This window comes from Cydia pomonella, chromosome 3 (assembly GCF_033807575.1).
Source record: "Cydia pomonella isolate Wapato2018A chromosome 3, ilCydPomo1, whole genome shotgun sequence".
Taxonomy (NCBI): domain Eukaryota; kingdom Metazoa; phylum Arthropoda; class Insecta; order Lepidoptera; family Tortricidae; genus Cydia; species Cydia pomonella.
This window is the reverse complement of record NC_084705.1, coordinates 30,500,715-30,523,264: the sequence shown is the minus strand read 5'-3', so window position 1 is coordinate 30,523,264 and position 22,550 is coordinate 30,500,715. Positions and strand designations below refer to the sequence as shown.

Here is a 22,550-nt window from a genome sequence, read left to right as displayed (position 1 = left end):
CGCCGAAGAGATGGCTGCAGCGGCGGCCGCTCTGGCTAATATTTAGTAAAAATATCTAAGAGCCGCTTATGACTTCACGCCAAGCTGGTGGGAATCAGTCCTGATTCGCTCTCCTCCGCAGGACATACTGACAGACCATATAACATAATTACATTCAAATCTTAATTATCAAGTTAAACATACGTACTAGACAACACTTACCACAATACAATGTGAAAGACCTGAGTTCTCCTCAAGAACCAGGCCCCCTTTCTTTCCCCCGGGATGTCCCTTCGGGACATCCCGGCGTCAATCAAGGGATATGATAGAGGAACTGGACCTCTAAACTCCCAAACCAAACCTCAAAAAAAAAAAAAAAAAAAAACAAATTCATTCCACTTTTACATCCACTTTTATCAACACTACCCAGTGTTCTTAAACCAAAAGTATGTGTTTTTAATCTCCCAAAACACTACCCGGTAATGGTACTTGGCGGTATGCGGTAAAGGTTCCAGTCTTCAGCCAGCGCGTTCCAGCTTCGAGTCTTCGAGCGTCCCGTGTGCTATCGACGGGCTTCTTTCTTCAGCAACCCTACTAGTCTACGCTCCACATAACCTGTACCCTGTAGGCGATAGATACTTATTTTATATCTAAAGTAAGTTTGGGTACAATCTTATTCATTTAAAATATATAAATTTATTCCTGTTATTAAGAAAGCCAAAGATTTATTTATAATGTACACGAAAGTTTTCAAAAATCCCTGGCTACTCATTACGTCATTGTATTAGTCGTAATTTTAATTATTAAGGTTTATTTCGTGCATGCTAACTCCATCTGTTGGACCTATAGTGTAAACATTAAAATAAAGTCTCAGAGGGCGCTGGCGTGTATACTTAACCTATAACATATTGCGAATGTACCGTTGCCTATCTGCTCACCACGCGACACGCGAGCACTCTCTTTTCATTTCACTTAAAAATCTAGTTTTTATCCATCTTCCACCTGCGTATCCTACAATAAGCTGGTCTCTTCAAACCGGATCTCATGTGAACAGTGCCAATAAATGTTTTTTACGCCACCGAAGATGGTAATAACTCGACGACAAAAAGAAATGGCCGCAGCGAAGGCGAATTCGGAACCACCGCCTACAGCCGACGTGTTACCTGGTACATCTAACTCCAAAAATGAAGTCAAGACCTCAGCACCTTCGGTTGCAAGCAGTAGAAAATCTACAGCATCCTCCATAGCAAGGCGTAAACAGCTGGAGTTGCAAGCAGCAGAGGAAAAGGCTCGAATTCAGATGGAGCTGATCGATAAGCGCCTAGAAGCTGACCTAGCCGCCGTCGAGGCCGAAGATCAAGAAAAGTCAGACGTCGCTAGTTCAAGTGAAGTGCATCAAGATCGAGTGTCGGACTGGTTAACCCAGCAACAGCATGCTGCCGAGTACCGCCCACCTGTGCCCCCCGAGCCGGTCACACCAGTTTCCGATCGTGCAGCACCAGCACAGCATGTGGACACCGCTAGCAGCATCATGGAGTTGGCGAACGCCCTAAAGAACATGATGGGCCAATCATCATCGCATCGCGAGGAACGTCTACTCAGCCGTTTGGCCACTCCGCGCGACCTACCTATATTTAGCGGAGACAGTCTAGAATGGCTGCATTTTAAAAATGCCTACGATGAATCTTTATCGTCATGCAAATACTCAGAATACGAAACTCTGTCCAGACTTCGACGAGCACTACGTGGCGAAGCCAAAGAAGCTGTCACCGACCTACTGATTGGCAATACTTCGTCCAAGGACATCATGGATGCTCTCGAACTTAAATATGGACGAGCGGAAACTATTATTTGCAACATAACTGCACAATTACGTAAGTTGCACCCATTACCTACACATTATCAGCAAGATTTAGTTAACTTCGCCACAAAAGTAAACAACTGCGTTGCAACTATACGTGCATTAAAACAAAGTGATCATTTACGTAATCCCGAGCTCGCGTCCGCTATTACAAGCAAATTACCGAGCACACTTTTGGGAAAGTGGACTGAATATGCCTACGAGAAGATTTTAGCAGGAGAATCAAAACTAGAATTGCTGGCACAATTTCTAAAGAAAGAAGCCAACATGACCCTGGTCACCGGAGCTGTGCAGCCGCGAGAAGTCAAAAAGCCAGCACCGACCGAGCCCCATTTTAAACGTGATAAAAACGATGACAAAAATCGTTATACGCACCCCATACTTACCACCAGTACGCGAACTGATTATATTTCGTGCTCATTTTGTAAGAAGGGCGCGCATTCACTACCCGACTGTCGTGTATTTAAACGTGCGATGCGCAGAGATAAATGGAAGTTTGTTAAAACACAAAGATTGTGTTTCAAATGTTTGACCGCACGCCACGATATAAACACCTGTGATGCACCTGACTGCGATATAGAGGAATGCGGACTAAAACATCACCGCTTACTTCACTGGAAACAAGTTACATCTTCTACGAGCACATTATCATCGGATCCCGTGACTCCCGTGAGTAACGAGCAACCGAGCACGCCGCTCCCGCCGGACCCGCCGCTTGCTCAACCGCGCCGCGCTGCCAGTGATGCCGATGCTACGATCGCTCACGTCGCGAGTGTCGCGACGCCCAACAATGTGACAACCGATTCGAAAGAGAACGTGTTATTAAAAGTAGTGCCCGTGAAATTGTATGGACCCCGTGGCGAAATACAGACTTATGCGTTACTTGATGATTGTGCTTCAGTTTCGATGTTGGACTCTAGTCTAGCCGATGAACTTGGTCTACAAAGTGAGCGTCCTAGTGCGATAAGATTCATAGACGCGTTCGGCCTTGAAGTGTATCAACCTGATGCGCCTAAAGTTCGCGCCAAAATATCTGGACTGGACAATACTTTTTACGATATAAATTTACGTAAGAGTTCTAAGTTAAATTTACCACCGCAAAATTTATCAGCCGTAAATCAAATTTCATGCAACAAGTTATCTAAAATTAAAAATGTTGTTTGTAAAGAACGTGTAGTGCCTCGCTTGCTTATAGGTGAAGATAATTATTATCTAATAGCACCGCTCGAGATCATTCATGGTGGCAGAAATGCTCCATATGGAACCCGCTGTCGGCTGGGATGGTGCATCCACGGCTACTGCAGTCGCGCTCACTCCTCCGCGTCTCAGGTAAGTCACAGTGTTTGCCATCTCGCTCATTCTTATGATGGGATCGACAGTACTACTAATCTTGATAACAGTGCACTTAATGACCTAATAAAGCAATCGTATTGCCTAGACGCCATAGGAGTTTCGACCTTATGTCGCGAGAATAAAGCACATCTGCGTGCTATACAGATTTTAGACGAAACTGCACGTTTGATTGATAACCGGTGGGAAGTAGGTTTACCGTTTAAACAGGATAACTTTACTATGCCCGATACTTATAACTATGCATTATCTCGCCTGCAATCTTTATTACGTAAATTTGAATATGACCATGTTTACGCGAATAGGTATGCTCAGGAGATAAATAAGTTATTATCCGAGGGGTATGCGCGCGAGTTACAGGAAAACGAGCTCTCAGTCGAGCACGTATGGTATATTTCACATTTTGGCGTACAAAATGTAAATAAACCCGGTAAATTAAGATTGGTTTTTGATTCAAGCGCACGCGCTAGGAATAACATGTGTTTGAATGATTATCTATTGACCGGGCCTGATTTATATAACTCGCTTTTAGGTATAATGTTGAGATTGCGCGAAAAGGAGTTCATCATTATTGGTGATATTAAGGACATGTTTTTACGTATTAAAATTCGTCCAGAAGATCAACATGTCTTTCGATTTCTATGGCAGGCGTCAGCTACCGATCCGATTAAAACATATGTGATGCAAAGCCTTATTTTCGGTGCAAATTGCGCGCCTTTTATCGCGCAACATATAAAAAATAAAAATGCACTTAAATTCGAAGACCAGTATCCCGAAGCTGTGCAAGTGATTATAAACTCCCATTATATGGACGATTGTTATTATTCCACTGATAGTGAGGAAAATGCTATTCAATTAATTAAAGATATTACGTACATACATAGCATGGGCGGCTTCGAGATACGTGGTTGGTCTAGCAACAGTAAAAGGGTTTTGAACGCGTTACCAGCCACGGCGCTGGCTCAGTCAGCTGTTCAGTTCAAGGACGGAGCTACGAATATGACTGAGCGCGCTCTCGGTTTAATGTGGCATCCTGCTGACGACACCTTTAGCGTAAAAGTGTCAACTGGGCAGATCTCGCCCGAGATTTCAAATGGAAGCGTCCCGCCTACAAAGGCTAAAATGCTAAGCATTATTATGTCAATTTATGACTTACATGGTTTTCTCACTCCGTTTGTTATAAAGGCTAAAATTTTATTTCAAGACGTACATCGAAGTGGAGTCGACTGGAAATGCCATATCCGGCCTGAAGAACATACTCGTTGGAAGGTTTGGCTCGACGAGTTGAAACAGCTGGACTCGCTGCGTATACCGCGCTGGTACCTGCGGGCCGGCACCTGGACGCCGTGTTATGATTCACCGTCTACGTCTGCGTCTTGCGAGAAGATAGTGGATATACAGATGCACATTTTTTGTGACGCATCGATTAAAGCGTACGCCACGGTAATATATTGGCGTTTTACGCGCGCTAAAGGTTCCGTACTCATTTGTTTGGCTGCTAGTAAAAGCCGCGTAAGTCCTTTACGTCCGATTTCGGTCCCGAGACTCGAATTACAGGGATGTCTTCTTGGAACACGATTGGCAAAGACTATTGCCACTGAGCAAAAAAATCTAGTGCCCAGCAAGCGATATTTTTGGTCAGATTCCAGTACTGTCTTACAATGGGTAAGAAGCGATCCCAGGAGCTACAAGCCTTACGTTGCTCATAGGCTTGGGGAAATTGATGAGCTGACTAATGTCAACGAATGGCATTACGTGCCATCTCGTTTAAACATAGCCGACATTGCTACTAAGACGGATAGTCCTCCACTGAACTATAATCACGAGTGGTTTCAAGGTCCAGCGTTCCTGCGTCAACCCGAAGACCAGTGGCCGAAGGACTTGAAGAATGCGAAGATCGTCGAAGAGGCTACCTGTGAAAAAAGAAATGTTAATGTGGTTAGTACACTTGAAATACACTTACCTGTACCCGATGAAGGACGTTTCTCGAACTGGATCCGACTTGTACGCACTGCTGCAAGAGTTATATATTTTATAAAAATATGTAGACAGAAGTGTCAAGAAAGAAAACTAAATCAAAGAAGAAAGAAGAATGAAAAGAATAAAGATACGATACAGTTTGATTCTGCCATGATGAAGATAGCAGAAAAACATATAATAAAAAAGTGTCAAAGTGATACCTTCGCTGCCGAGATTGCCTGTGTAACACAAGGCAAACCACTGCCGTCAAACAGTCGTCTACTAAAACTGACTCCATATTTAGACGACGATAGAATCCTACGTGTTGGCGGCCGCATAGATCAAACTGCAGGGGTAGAACTGTCAACTACACGACCACCGATCTTAGATGGAAAACACAGAACCACTCGGTTGTTAGTTGAATACTACCACAGACGCGCCATGCATGTGGCGAATGAATATGTCGTAAATGAATTACGTCAGTCGTATTGGATCGTAAATCTACGTCCGACTGTACGCAGCGTCGCGGCGCAATGTTTGTTTTGCCGCTACCGGCGCGCCAGACCGCAGCCTCAAAGAATGGGTGATTTACCTGCCGCGCGCTTACAGTACAGTCGAAGGCCATTTTCATACACTGGGGTTGATTTTTTCGGTCCTATGGAGACGACCATTGGTCGAGGAAGACAAAAAAGATATGGCATGCTCTTTACATGTCTCACTGTGCGTGCTATACATATTGAGATCACGGAATCTCTGAGTACGGACTCCGCCATCATGGCGCTCATACGTATGTCAGCTCGCCGCGGCACCCCGCTGGTGCTATTTTCAGATAATGGCACAAATCTACGAGGAGCTGATAACGAGCTGAAGATGAGTCTTCAGCAGCTGAATGTAGACAAACTGCGCGAAGATGGAGCCGTCCGAGGGATAGAATGGCGATTTATCCCTCCCGGAGCTCCTGAAATGGGCGGCGCATGGGAGCGTATGGTCCGTACAGTTAAGACGGCGCTCAAGGTCGTCATGAAGGAGCGCGCACCGCATCCTGAAACCCTGTCCACGTTGATGGCAGAAGTGGAGGCTCTCGTAAACAGCCGTCCTATCACACACGTATCGACGGATCCCGGTTACCCGGAAGCGTTAACGCCTAACCATTTTTTAATTGGTAGTTCATCTACTGGAGCTCCTATCGGTAAGTACGACGATTCTGACCTTTGCCTCCGCAAAAGGTGGCGCGTAGCTCAGCGTCTTACAGATATGTTTTGGGCTAGGTGGATAAAAGAATATTTACCTACGCTCCTACCTCGTCAAAAATGGACTAGGGAATCTAGATCGTTAAAAGTAGGAGATTATGTAGTACTGGTCGATCCTAATTTAGAGCGCGGCTCCTGGCGACACGGTGTAGTGAGTGCGGCGCACGCTGGCCGTGACGGCCGTATTCGAGTGGTAGATGTGCGCACACGCTTAGGTCAACTGCGCAGACCTGCCACACGCGTTGCATTACTGTCCCCAGTTGATGGCTAGTGCTTGTCAGCACTAAGGGGCGGGGATGTAGGCGATAGATACTTATTTTATATCTAAAGTAAGTTTGGGTACAATCTTATTCATTTAAAATATATAAATTTATTCCTGTTATTAAGAAAGCCAAAGATTTATTTATAATGTACACGAAAGTTTTCAAAAATCCCTGGCTACTCATTACGTCATTGTATTAGTCGTAATTTTAATTATTAAGGTTTATTTCGTGCATGCTAACTCCATCTGTTGGACCTATAGTGTAAACATTAAAATAAAGTCTCAGAGGGCGCTGGCGTGTATACTTAACCTATAACATATTGCGAATGTACCGTTGCCTATCTGCTCACCACGCGACACGCGAGCACTCTCTTTTCATTTCACTTAAAAATCTAGTTTTTATCCATCTTCCACCTGCGTATCCTACACTATCTATCTATCTATCACTACACACAGTACTCCTAGTGTAAATTTATTCAATGGCGTAACGTGACGTTTCTACGCGTTTGCGTTAAGTCTCATTTTTATGGGATTTTGAGTTTCCAAAACGTTCCGCTTGGCGCGCTGCTTAAAATCCAATACTAAATAAGACTTAACGGAAACGCGTACGTAACGTTACGAAATCGAGTAAATTTTCACTAGGGGCTCTGGTGGAATAGAGTACCTAATTAAAAAGTTTTGGAGCAGCTTATATTTTACAGTATTGCAATAAGACAAACATATTTTTTTTAAATGCTAAATATTCGGCACTTCAAACGAATAATTGGCCCATCTTCTATTAAAGACTAATCATTTTTTTTTTATCAATAGTGATAGTATTATATAAATAAGTTCTTCGTGAGCTAAAACTGAACAGTTCGCTCACCCTCGATGGTGAACCTCGTAAGTTGAGGGTGCTGCGCCAGCGCACCGTCGTCGATGATGGAGATGTCGTTGTCGTGCAGCATCAGCTCGGAGAGCCGCTGCAGGCCCTTCAGCGGCTCCGCTGACAGGGATCGCAGGAAGTTGTGGGAGAGGTCCAAGTGCACCAAGTATACTAACTGAGCTAATGATGAGCCTGCATTGAAAATACGATGAATTATTAAAACAAAAAGAAACGCTAAATTGAAGAGACGAAAAGCTGAGGGAAGCCTATATTTACATATCCCAACCAAGTGGAAAAGTATGCGTCGTATGAGGAAATCAAAAGACTGACCCATATATAGGTAGTAGTATTGGCGATTACCCCACAAAAGCAGAGCTCTGAAGTTATGATGCTGGTGATTTAAATAACGAATATATTGAACCTAAACTGCGTCTACAATTAAAAAAAACTAGTCCTTATCTTTCCAGCTCGACATTATATTTATATATATTATATTAGTTGGAAAAGTACATTTATTTATCGCAATTAAATCCTGTTATAACAAGTTAAAAAAAAGTAAAAGTAGTGAAATTAGATATAAACGTGTTTGATAATTCGATCGTCTTTGTATTTTATGATAGCGAAGATATTTTTGTTATATTTTTATATTAATCTGCTACCCGTTTCACTCTAAACAAACAAGAGTAGATTATACGATCCTAAACCAAGAGAAAACTTATTAAACTTACCTAGATTTTTAACAATAGCTCCCCAGATTTTACTAGAAAAATAAAACTGAGAACCGGGCAATTTGCAATAATAAAATGCTATATTTTATTCCTAGATATTTTCAAACACGCTTTCTCAGATTTACTTAAGTAAACTTGTGAAGCCAGCTGACGATAACAAAATTGTAGGTAAGTTCTTCATCTAAATCCAAAATGTGGCAGGAAATCTCTAAATCAACAACAACTCGGAAATAAACCAGACTTGTCAAGATTGAACCTTAAGCGTCGTAGATCGAAACAACTCAACCCAACAAAGGTTTAAAAGATAACAAAGCATTCTCTGTATTTCCGTTTTCCGTTACGTATCTGAGATTCGTGTGTAACGGAAATTGGAACGTCTTAGGCTTCGGAAAAAACGTCGTTTGTCGTTATCACCAACCTTTGTGTCATTTGAGCTTACGCTATCGGTAGATTTTGCTTCTTAACTTAAGGACAAAACTAAATAGCGGGCCATTTGCTTTTCTGAGACCAAAAGCGTAATTAAATAAATTCAAAAAAAGGAGTATGTATTCATAAAAGTTCTACCTTTCATTGTTAATGTTCGAACTAGTTAAATACTTTTCTTCGTTGTTCCTATATGACCACTGCACTGCGGTACTGGTCTCGAAGTTCCCCACATGGAATGTCACTGCGTTACTATCAAGAGTTTTTCCCGAATATTAATTTCGCTCAACAGTAGAAATATCTCAGTGGGAAAGTTCTCCACGACACTATTTTATTGTTGAGATAATAAGAGAATATGAAGATTATTTAAACACCTCGCCCACATATCTGTTTCTACTAACTTTATTCGCAACAAGTATACGGAAAGTAGGAAATTCGCAACAAGTGGCGATAAATTAACTGAAGGGAGTGTTTTAAATTGATACGAGTTGCAAATTATCTATTTGCACATGTATCGTACAACGTTTTGCAGTACGTATAGCCTTTTAAACTTTCGACATTGGCACGGAAAGTGCTCATTCCCGCACTGGTGCGGGTAAATAGCACCATATGTACTGTAAAAATAATTTACCTGACACTGCCACGATCTCGTTGTGGGACAGGTCCAAATGCGTTAAGTTCAGGAGATGCCGGAACGCGTAGTCTTCCAGAACATCAATTTGATTATTGTGTAGACTCAGGTGGGTCAGATTGGTGAGTCCTGCAACAAACGTGATAATTTAATAAGGGATTAATCACATACAAGCTTTTGCCCTTGGATTTTGAATGAAATAATCCAGAGCAGAGCCTAACTGGGGAAGTATCTCCTCGTTCATGCAATACGTTTCATTCTACACAGCAACCAATGCACTTTACATGCCCTCTGAAATATATATGTGCAAATACTGCAAATAGACACTCCTTACACATGTATATTTCACACACCTCACACCTTACACATATTTAGATACGTTATTTTGCATTTAATTTCACGAAATAAAATAGAATATAATTATTTGGCATAGTGTGCATGTTAATGTTTGGACTTGGTACAAGAAACGAAAGGGGAGAAAGACTTATTGACTTTTGCACTGAACATAATTTGGTAATTACGAACACTTGGTTTCAACATCCGCCTCGGAGACTCTATACATGGCGATCACCTGCCGATAAACCATCTCATATAGTCAGAAACCAAATAGATAATATAATGATAAATGATACATTTGAAAACTCTATTGTTAATGTAAAAACTTATCCCGGAGCAGATGTGAAATCAGACCATAACCCTCTTGTCGCTAATGTTAAAATCAAATTAAAAAAGCTAAAAGCAAGGAACACCCAAATTCCAAAAGTAGATATAGACCGCCTTAAGGATGATAGTATTAAAAGAACAGTTAGCGTAAAGCTTAATAACTGCATTAACCCAATATGTGAAAGTGGAAAGTACCCTAAAAATATATGTTCAATGCAGGCTTCAAAAATAAAAGAAATTACAGTAGAACACCTTGCTCCAAAACATAACATAAAGCGCCATGAATGGATGACAGATGAGTTAATGTAGCTAATGGACCAACGCCGGCTGTATAAAAACTCAAATCCTGTTAAATATAAAAATATAGATAAACTAATTGAACATAAAATTCACGCTACTAAAACACAATGGTTAGTAAACAAATGTACAGAAATAGAAGAACAACAAAGAAAACATGATAGCTATAATTTGCATAAAAGAGTAAAAGAATTTACAGGCAGAAATAAGAAACGCACACCTAATGTGTTATTGAACAAGAACAACTAGTAACTAACTGATGAAGAAGAAGCATGTGAGGTGTGGGAAAAATATGTGCAGAATCTATTTAAAGATGACCAACGAGAGGGTACATGGACAAAGGAAGACAATATGGAAGCACCTTCTATACTTAAGTCTGAACTGATAATCGCTCTAAAACGTATGAAACTTAGAAAGGCAGTAAGTCCGGATGGTTTAATAGTGGAAATTCTAAAACTCATGCACGAATATAATATAGAAGAGATTAATAATTTATTTAACAAGTTGTATAATTCTAACGACGTGCTGCCTGAAGACTGGCTAGTCTCATTATTCACATCTTTACCAAAAAAACTAATGCGAGATCCTGCGGTGACCACAGAATGATCAGTGTAACGAGTCACTTCCTTAAGTGGTTTTTGAAAATACTGCATAGCAGAGTATATAGAAAAATTGAAGAGAATATAAGTGAAACGCAGTTTGGTTTTAGAGCAGGCCTTGGTACTAGGGATGCTTTAGTAGCTGTAGTAAACTTAATGCAGAGATGCAGAGATGTGCAGAGGGATGTCCATCTGTGCTTTATAGACTTTGAAAAAGCCTTCGATAACGTACAACACAATCAATTATTCCAAATTCTAAAATCGAGTGGATGGGATGGGAAAGATATACAATTTATTAAAAACCTATATTATAATCAAAAAGCAAAGATAAGAGTAAACAATAACATATAAAAAGAAGTAAAGATAGAAAAAGGTGTGAGACAGGGATGCATTCTCTCACCCTGTTTATTTAACATTTACTCGGAGACTATTTTCAAATTGGCACTCGAGGATCTCGACGTGGGCATTCGTGTGAACGGTAAGCTTATAAATAACATACGCTATGCCGATGATACTGTTCTTCTGGCTGAAAACCTCAATGACCTTCAAATAATGCTTGAAAAATTGAATGATGCACTTCAACAGTATGGTTTAAAAATCAACACTAAAAAGACAAAACACATGGTCGTTAGTAAGACAAGTGCACAAACTCCCCCCTTAAAACTAGGATCACATAGTCTGGAAAGAGTTAGTAAATACAAATACCTCGGCTGCTGGCTTAATGAAACGTGGGATCCTGAGCAGGAAGTTAAAACTAGAATAGGTATTGCCAAGAGCGCCTTTCAAAATATGAAGAAACTATTGACCAACAGGAAGATTAATTTAAACTTAAGATGGCGAATGGTGAAATGCTATATTCTTCCAATCCTCATGTATGGCTCCGAAAGCTGGACGCTAAGGAAACATTTGATCTGTAAATTACAGGCTTTTGAAATGTGGATCTATCGTAGAATGCTTAAGATAAAATGGACCGACAAAATTAGTAACGAAAGAGTCATGTTATTAATGAAGGAAAAGGTGGAAGTCGTAACAACTATTAAAGAAAAGAAAGCTACATATTTCGGACATATACATAAAAACTCAAAATATGACTTATTAAAACTAATTATTGAAGGGAACATTGAAGGGAAACGAGGACGTGGGAGAAGGAGAATATCATGGACAAGGAACATAAGAGACTGGTTGGACGTGGGCAGTACAGAGAAACTAATTCGCATGACTTCAGATAGAATGGCATATAGACATAAGGTCGCCAACCTCCGGGATGGAGAAGGCACTTAAAGAAGAAGAAGTGCATGTTAAGTATATACATACATGTTAAATGTTACTGTTGTGAATTTTTGCTGTTTCGTATGGTGGGTTCCGAAATTTCAGGCGGTGCTAGTTTGGTGGGTGTAGGAACTCTTGATGGACGGGTAGGTTTGGGTGCTGGACTACTTTCTCACTTTCCCTTACCAAGGCGTGCTGTCTTCTGAGGTAAGGAGGTGGAATGTGGCTCAAAGCTGGCAGCCAACGAACAGGCGTCGACTTGACCATCCCCGTTATACACCTCATGGTATTTCGCAGTCGGACATCGACCTTTTCAGTGTGTGCGCTGTTTAGCCAAACCGGAGTGCGACAGTGACAGTTGCGTTTCGTTCTCTACGGAGCGTAAGCGATTGGCACGTTATCTACGCCCCCTGAACTTCCAACGTGGGTGGTCCGTTTCTTCAGAATAAGCCAGTCTTTATGGAGTTGGTCTGAATTCCCCAACGCTTAATTTTTCCATACAACACCTGCCTTTCTTCTGACCTTTTAACGCAGAGGGGAAACTAGGCCTTATTGGGATCAGTCCAGTTTTCCTTAGATAAATTAAGGAAATATTGAATTATATTTAACATACTTATAATAGGGTGTATTCGGTTAATTCCGATTACTTCATAATGTCGGCTAATTTCGAAAATCACCATTTTAGAGTACTTACCGTTTTGGAATTACCCTGGCTTTGGAACTTTTCGAAATTACTTAGTACCTACTTATCACCAATCACCTGATTGGAATTAGTCTGCCAGCATATTTTTCTTCCTGTAATTCGGAAATATTATACTCTATTTATAGATGAAACACAAACTCAATACTGTCGCAATTTTATATAGTTTGTTTTCTTAGATAACATCTCGGATCGATCCCCTGCTCGTCTATCTATACGCGTCCAATCTGTCAGGTCAATTCGAGTTTTAGTTATTAAATCTCATTCCAATATGATAATGATCTAATATTGATCTGTTAGTTAAGAGTGACGTTCTTGGATTCGAGTTTTAATTATTAGATCTCATTCCAATATGATACTGATCTATCGGTGTCAAAAGTAACGTTTTTGGTTAAAGGTTGCGCATAATGCGCTATTCAGCAGTACTCTAAGTGCAAGGCCTGAGTAGACGCTCGAGTTGGGCGTGCAGCGCATCGGGGCGTGCGGCGTGCATATTAAACAAATGCAAACGTATTAGGGTGGCCTTAGTGCACGCTGCACAAATCACTTGTGAGCCCGACGCCACGCTGCACGCCCCGCCGAAAGCTCCGCTTCAAACGTCCACTCAGGCCTTACACTAGAGGAAATTGGAACCATCTCAAATTGGAATGATGTCAGATCCACACATTATCACATTATATTATTGGAATAGGCCCGTATGTCTGTCCAAATATTGAAACAACGGAAGTAGGTCACACGGGAAACCTTAGAACAACTGCAGCTATTTTTATAGTTTTGCATGAAGATATTATTTAACTGTATTCACTTTATAATATTCAAGAAAGTCCTTTGTTCATGTGTTAAACTGTGTTTTTTTGCTATCCGCAAAAACCGCAGATCGAAAGTTGAAGTATCAATTTGTCATTTTATGTTATTTTGTTAAAATAAATAAAATTCAAAGTGGATTTCAATAGAAATGACAAAAAAATTAAATAAATATCACAGTTTTTTTTCTTTATTTAACGTATAACCTAAAAGTTGTGGTTGTAATCATTGAAATATAAATAATTAACATATACGTATTGATCTATTCATTGATGCACATAAAAGATTTAAGTATATAAATTGTTGATACAACCATAGTTGTCCACAAAAAGTGCAAGATTACGAAGAAATGAAGGTAAATTGTCATTAACATTATTTGTCATTTATATTGAACTCCACTTTAAAATAAAACATTGTTCCATACAATATTCGTACACTCCTTTTCTTTTGGGCGAACATTTTGCTGTACAGCTTAAGATTGGTTTTGGGATGGTGTTGGTGTTCACTGTTCGGAAGATTTTCTAGGCCATTCCTGGATAGGTCTAATCTCTTCTTTCTGCCTTAAACTACGTCCAAAAGAGAGGTAGGGGTATTGTGAATGTCATCTCGTTTTGTGTGGTAGGGCACAGCAAAGCGGATGTCATTCCAGATCTAGAGCAAAACCCAACTGGGGAAGTACCTTATAGAAAACCGCAGCAAAATAACTAGACCCTACTACGGTGAGTAAGGTTGCCAGAGCTCAACGAGGGTGCGGTGTTAGGGTCGGCAACGCGCATATAACTACTCCGGAGCTGCAGGTGTCCATATGCTACGGAGACTGCTTACTATCAGGCGGGCCGTATGTTTTTTTTTTTTCACCGACGTAGTATTTAAAAAAAGGGGCATGCCAATAAGTCGATAGGCAAGTCCAAGTCTTATGAGTTTCTGCAATATAAGTTGGCACTGACCTGATAATGCTCCTCGCCGTATGCTCGCAAAAGTGTTGTCGGATAGCTGAAGGTTGGTCAGGTACGGCAAAGGTGGTACGGTGTTGGGACCCAGCGGGCCTTCCAAGGCGTTACTGGATAAGTCCAAGTCTCGTAAGAAGTGGGCTTCCTATGAAATGACAAGAAAATAGCAGTTAAATACAAAAAGATGTATGTAGTAAAACGACCGTAGATATAAGACATTTTAACTGTAAAATATGTACTAGGTTAGGCAGATTTCAGATAAAGATGAAAATAAAGATAGTTTATTATTCAAGTAGGCATATTACAATGCGCTTATGAACGTCAAATATAGCTACGCTACACTGGCTCTAACCCTACACCTCTGACCCAAGAAGATTTTAATCCCCCATCAATTGGAGGAGGGTATCCCATGGACCGGCAAGAAACTCGTACACATATTTTCAAAACATTACATCTTATAATTAACATGCATTAAATAAGAAAAAATACACAGAATGAATTAATCGAACCTTAAGCGACGCCAGCGCCGCCACTTTCAGCAGATTCCCTCGAAGCTTCAGTACCGCCAACCTTTCCGAAGGTCTGAACGCGCCCGGCGCGATGTCGGTCAGCTGGTTGTCGCTTAAATCCAGGTATGTCAAATTCTGTATACCCTGCAAACATCGTTTATACATTAGGTATCACACTAATGAGGTATGTGTACGAGAAAGCGCTATACACGTTTGTAAAGACTGCTTTGCACATTTAAAGACTGCCTTCCCCGAAATGTCCCCCGGGGTGTCGAAAACCGTCATGTTTACTTCTGGTTGAAGACACATAATAATATTATTTTGATACTTACACATAATATAGACGTTTCTTAAGAAATTCAAACTAAATTCATACCCTGTTATTACAATCAAAATACCTCTCCAGGTATCTTCATTTCATTTATGAATTTGCACCAGACTTTCCTGATGTTTACCCTAAATTCACATTGTTAAGCCGAAACCTAAGATTGTGCTAATACGGATTAGGTATGTGACTGAATTCATTACAAGCTTTTATTTAACTTGCCCTATTAGTATGCTTTTGCGGCACGGACGTGGACCGACTGGGACACCATGGATTATCTTCTCAAAAAAGCGCAGGTCGTTTTTCAAGATATGCGTCGCTTAATGTCATAATCCGTCGATCTCTTGCCACCATCAATGTGCCTGCTCTTCTTGAGACAACTGGCATTATCAGGGATGATGGCAGGAGGCCTGATGGGGTGTCCTTATTTCCTTGGAGCTTGGGACGGATGTTAGTGTGGGATGCTACCTGCCTAGACTCATTGGCACCGTCCCACCTCCAACGGACTAATGTAAAAGCGGGCGCAGCTGCGGAAAGCGCCGAAATATTGAAACGTAATAAATGTAAGAGCCTCGGTAGAGAGTACCATTTAGTACCATTTGGCGTTGAAATTCTAGGTCCATGGGATCCCAGCGCGCACAAGTTTTTTGGAGAAATCGCGAAACGGCGCGGCGGCTTCCTCGCACAATATATCAGTATTGCGATACAACGAGGAAATGCCGCCAGCATCCTTGGTACAATGCCTCAATAGCCTATTTTAGATATAAGCTAGTTATAGTAATCATCTGTATATATCCATTATGTATATTGTTGTTGTCATCCCGATTTCCAATTGAGCTGAAAATTTTGCATACGTTTGGAAATCGGATGACAATGCAATATTATGATAACATGGAGCTGATTTGATGATGGAGACACTCTGTGATAAAATGCAAACTACTTAATTGTGTTCTGGATTGTTAGAATTGTCACGATAAGCATTAGTTACCTGTGGAAAGAAAAGTACAGTTAGCGTTAAAAGCTTTTTTTACTGGTATTTTGAGCGTGATAAGTAAGTATTATTAGATTGCGTAAGTTCAATATTTATGACTGCATGTTTGTTACCTATATTTTGGAATAGAATTTTGAATAAGTCCAAAATAAACCTCTTCTTTAACCACCGACGCAAAATTGTGTGTTGCTTTAGGTTACTGACCGAATTATTATATAGCGTAGGGGATTTTTATTTTTTTTAATTTGGATTAATTTGGAATAAATAACGTCATGATAAATTCATACCTCCCTAGTTTTGCGATTCTTACCTTAAACGAAGTCCGATCCAAAACATGTATTTTATTGTTAGACAAATCCAGACGGTCTAATATTGACAAATGAGCTATGGCCTCCGTAGGTACTGAAGGCAACTGATTATTTGGTAAACCTGAAATAGAAAAAAAACATTTTTTTTTATTGCTAAGACTAAAAACAACAAAACAGCTTCATCAAACTGCGAAGTCAAAGTCAAAAAAAAAATTATGAAGCCCCTCTTGAACGAGTGTGACGTGTCGGGTAGACGTTCTATATACATAATACCACATTCCATAAACATAAACTGGGGTTCCTTTGAATCTTGGGGTAACATTGATTTTTGAGCGGTGGTGGTCGACTGGATATGACGTCCGACTTCCAATAAAATTCATGTCATGAGTTCAAATCCTAGTTCTTGCCAATGAGTTTTTCGCAACTTATGTACGAAATATCATTTGATATTTACCACTAGCTTTTCGGTGAAGGAAAACATCGTAAGGAAACCTAGATACATCTGCGAAGAAATTCAATGATGTATGTGAAGTCCCCAATTTGTAGTTCCTGAGTCATGGATGTTTCCTAAGTATTTAAGTATTTATAAATTATATATACGAGTACATCGTTCTCGTTGAGCTTACTGTGGGACTTGGTCAATTTGTGTAATAATGTCCTATAATATTTATTTATTTAAAATATATATATTATAAATTGAATCTTGTACAGGAAATAAAGAACATGTTATAACGCCTAGTCTTTTCAAATAGCACCTGTCTTATTTGCTGCGGTTGCCGGATAAAAGTGGAAGGAGCTGTAATATTTCACACCGCTACAATCTTTAGACGGCAGACGGCACTGTTGAGTATTGCGTTCTTGAAAACTTGCATTTGTGGAAAGATTCAATTATACGCGAAAGGATTACCTAGAGAATAAATAAATATACATACACTTAAGTGGGTTGTGACCCTGTCTATGAAGCCAATGGTTCTAGGTTCAAATCCCGGTATTTATTTATGTGATGAGCACGAATTTTTTTCATGTAAATAAGTATTTATATTATATACATGGTGTAATTTTAACCACCGTTCATACTATATAGTACTTTAAAAGTCTAACTAACTTCGACTATGGGACCAATGACGAAATGACCACAAAATATTTTGACTGTTTCATACATCCCGGCTGATATGATGGCGCGCCGATTTCTATTGGACAGCCAAAATAATTATTTTGTGGTCATTTCGTCATTGGTCCCATAGTAGAAGTTAGTTAGACTTTTAAAGTACTATATAGTATGAACGGTGGTTAAAATTTCATCCTGTATATCGTTGTCTGAGTACCCACAACACAAGCCTTTTTTAGCCTACTGTGGGGCGTAGTCAATTTGTGTGCAAATGTCTGGTCTTCTCTTCTTCCTAGCGTTGTCCCGGTATTTTGCCACGGCTCATGAGAGCCTGGGGTCCGCTTGACAACTAATCCCAAGGTTTGGCGTAGGCACTAGTTTTTACAAAAGCCACTGCCATCTGACCTTCCAACCCAGAGGGTAAACTAAGCCTTGTTGGGATTAGTCCGGTTTCCTCACGATGTTTTCCTTCACCGAAAAGCGACTGGTAAATATCAAATGATATTTCGTACATACGTTCCGAAAAACTCATTGGTACAAGCCGGGGTTTGAACACTTTAAACCCGCGACCTCCGGATTGCAAGTTGCACGCTCTTACCGCTAGGCCACCATCGCTTCTGTTTACAAATGTCTTGTAATACTAATTAATTTATTGAAACCTGGAGCCAGATTCAGATTAAACAATTTGTTCTACTTCTGTCGTGTTTAGATCTCAATTTGATACCTTGAAGATCACTCACGCTGATTGGTGCATGCGAAATGAAAGTCGTGCCTGAGATGCATGCCAGTCACCAAGACGCTCGTCACGTCATACCAATAGTAGTTCAAACCCATACCAAATTATTAAACTAGAATCAACCTCTCGAGTAAGAATCAAAAATCAATCATACTTGAATTTATTAGCAGGAGAATAAAATAGTTATGCATACCTTTATTTTTACCGCACCTGTTCACGGGAAAAATATATAAAAAAGTAAAACAGTTATCTAAGTTCATACTTCACTCTGAAAAATCTTATTTCGTAGCACAATAGCACATTTCAGCTGGGTCTCCTGTGACGTGTACTCGTGTAAATTAAAAACATCAACACAATTGCTTTACCGAGGTAAATATGGTTAGCTGTAGTTTAAACTTGTGTAAACTGAGTGGCGTATGTGTGCTCTATAAATGCTTTATTCAGGCATCATTAATTTCGAAAAGCTCACGAAGATGATGATTAAGAGGTCTGTTGTTGCTTAGCTCGTTATGTTAATTGTATTGTATTTAATCTCGTTTTAATTGGGCATACATACAACAATAAAGAATATTTGATTACGTTCATCCTTTACATAATCTCGGAGCCATGGGGTCCCAGACATTTGGAAGGCGTGTGTGGAACCGATACACAGATGCCGCTTGTAAAAATACAATTAACTCTAAAAGGTCATGCGACACCAACCGACGATTATCCCTGTATGCATTATAGTAGTGCAAGGAAAAGCCCCGGTTAGTGTAGGACCATTGCGATGAACAGAAACAAAATAAACCAGGCTATTGGCAACCCAAGGCACAGTTTCGTGTGTTATCTCAACGATGTTAGTGTAACTGGTAACCGGGTATATGGAAAAGACTATGGCACCTGCCCTAATCTATGAGACGGTTAGTATCACATCATCATCATCTTATTCTCTAAGTTGGTATATCTAAGCGTAATTTAATTATACTGTGATGCGCACATCAGCAGACTTGTGCGTTGTAGCTGTTGTTAGAGATATGCACACTAAGCTGCAACAATAAGCGTATGTAAGGCCAATGAATCCTATCTGCTATCATGGCCAAGATGCTGATGCCTTTTGAGTGTTGCATAAAAGCAGTCAACTCTAGCTCCCTCAAACATCTCTGATGCGCTGCAGATGCGGTGCAGTAGCATTAGCATCTTGAACGCATTCTATATTATAAGTATTGCGCGCGTTCATAATGTGTAATTTGAAAGAAAAATACAGTACGATATGTATAACAAATATACCACTTTCCTACTACTATTGATTACTACATGAGCGCTATATGGCGACGAAAACACGCGTCTTTGCAAAACTTCAGAGACCATATTGGAAGCGCTTTGCTGTGCCCTCATTATAATTGTATTAATATCCCCTGAACAGCCCGCGCAGTCCAACCTTAGCAGTCATGTATCAAGGTAACCTTTGAACCTACCCAATGCTAATAGTAGTCCCAGCTTTGCCGACTCCGGTCAACTCAGTGACAGATGCCGCAGTTAGCGCTGATACACGACGCAGGACGCAGTCGAGGAGTTACACCGTTCCCCTGAGGTCCAGCCCGTACACCGTGCTGCAGTCAACTGACAACTTCAAAACTTACCAAGTGCTAGTAAAGTCCCAGCGACCATGTTAAAGGCTCCCGACTGCACTCTCCTTATATCCCCCGAGGATATAACTAATCCGTGCAGTCCGACGCCAGCCAACTCGGTGACAGACGCCGCCGTTAGCGCTGATACGCCACGTAAGGCGCAGTCGAGCAGTGATACCGTCGTGTTCTTGTTCTTGGCACGCTGTTCACGTAGATGACGGCCGATTATCTGAAAAAGGAATGAGATGAATAGAGTGAACACAATGATAAAGAAGAACACATACTCTGATCTACATATTGAGTCTGACCAGCCTTTGCGGTTCTGTTAAACGCAGTTATGCGTAAGAGTACGAGTATGTGCTTAGGTATTTGAATGCCCTACAATGTAAGCGTAGCCTATTTAGTTGGCTAGTAAATTTTTATAAATCACAAATTACCTGTCATAATCTTAAATTTACCGTTCACCTTTTCAACACACCACCTAAAATTGACAAGACAATTATGATCTCAACCGCAGCTAAATTAATGCTAAATCTAAATGCTGTTGGTTCCAATATCCCGCAATAGAATACTGTTAATAAATTCAATTGTACAATTGCAATACCGTAATCTCCGAAGCAGAAGACCGTTGTCGGAAATCCAAGCCGGGGAGGGTTTCGGGTGTTTATTAAGACCGTGTTTATTCTATGCCGGTGGTCGCCAGACACTACCTGACCCATCTCTTGCCCCTACTAGTGTCTGCTACAAAATTGTTAATAGAGAAAATTTATTATTATATGTACCTATTAATGTGGTATTCATCTAGTCTTTACGCCTTTTATTGGCTATCACAAGAAATCCTGACGTTTTGTTGGAAAAGGGTCGATTATAATACTTACAACTATTAGTACATAATTTCCGAAACTAACTGTATTGCCTAACAAGTTTAGTTTGGAAATAAATATTGACACAGTCGACAGCGGGAGAGTTGACAGTTAAAGATTTTTTTAGTAGATATAACATTATCTTAAATGTGAGTGAAGGGAAAAGCCAAAATGACCATCGTACATCGACAAACACAAAACCAAAAAAAATTTTCGTGATGACAGATGCTACGGAAAGTCACGTGACTATTTTCATACACTATTTAAGTGTCGATTATAGTTTTCAATTAAGGATTGTCAGTGTGAGAATAGATACGTTAGAGCTCAACGAGGGGGGTGGGGTTAGGGTCGGCAACGCGCATGTAACTCCTCTGGAGTTGCAGGTATACATAGGCTACGGAGACTGCTTACCATCAGGCAGGCCGTATGCTTGTTTGCCACCGACGTAGTATAAAAAAAAAAGATTAGAAAAGTCCGACTTCCTTTAAGCTGCAGCAGAATGCTAAGATAAGAAAGACCGTTATTGAGCGTCGATCGAGCATCCTTAGTAACCCAAATCCAACAGAGCGTTCCGCAAACAACGCTCATCGATTGGCACCTGCGTGGCGGGACATTGAAAAGGGTGGTGTTGACACAACCGGCCGGCAATAACCGTCTTCTCGGTTCATCGCCAATTAGAACTGTTTGACACTTTGAGGTTAATTCTAGCACGATGTAATGAAGATATTTATATCTTGAATTACTTAAATATCTTCATTCAGCCGTGACGATTCTTAAATTCCGCTGTGCTAAGGTAAAATAATTTTATATAAACGGAAGGAAAATCTCAGAAAACCTAAAAAAAGATAGATATTGATACGTATTGAGCTTGTAAATTTCTAAGTAATATGGGAGTAATGTGGGATTACGCTATTACCTACAGGCCTCGCAAAACTAATTTTAGCAGTTACTTTTATGTCTTTGTTTTCAGTCTATGCTCTAATTGCTTTATTATCAACAAACTTAGCACTACTTTAATAAGTAGATAGCGTATTTAAGGTAATGTACGAGATTTGAAATAAATATTTCAGATTAATCGCAAGTGCCGTAAAATACCTACACAACATAACTCAATTTTGGTCTTGATGAAATCTTAATTCAAAGATTAAAGTCGACGAGTAGAATATCAATAGACTGTATAATGTCGTCCACTGTTTATTGTCTAAGGGACATTAAAAAGGGTGATGTTGACACGACCGACCAGCAGCAGCCGTCTGCATCGGCTCATCGCCAATTAGAAATATTTGACATTTCGAAGTCAATAGTACTAGTACATACGCTGTAATGAGATTTTTTACGGAAATTGAAAAGCTTTTCTAAGTCAATATTTGCACTACTATCTGTCTGACTTCGGAAATCGAAAATCTTTAACTTACAAGATGCAAATTTAATGCGTTTTCTGCCAGTCAACCTTAGCCAAAAACAGAAGAACTTTGTTTTTCAAGAATTTTTCCTGTTTTTGAACCTTCAA

At 40.2% G+C, this 22,550-nt stretch overlaps 1 protein-coding gene across 1 annotated transcript in view; it reads right to left on the bottom strand.

Moving 5' to 3' along the window:
- Positions 1 to 22,550, bottom strand: part of LOC133516546 (slit homolog 1 protein) — a 190,711-nt gene that overhangs the window by 24,931 nt on the left and 143,230 nt on the right. Inside the window, exons 3-8 of the mRNA XM_061849537.1 lie at positions 20,190 to 20,406; positions 16,726 to 16,844; positions 15,100 to 15,243; positions 14,588 to 14,735; positions 9,309 to 9,437; positions 7,527 to 7,718 (exon numbers count right to left, since the gene is read on the bottom strand). Coding sequence (XP_061705521.1) covers positions 7,527 to 7,718; positions 9,309 to 9,437; positions 14,588 to 14,735; positions 15,100 to 15,243; positions 16,726 to 16,844; positions 20,190 to 20,406 — 949 coding nt within the window. The remainder of the gene's footprint in view (positions 1 to 7,526; positions 7,719 to 9,308; positions 9,438 to 14,587; positions 14,736 to 15,099; positions 15,244 to 16,725; positions 16,845 to 20,189; positions 20,407 to 22,550) is intronic.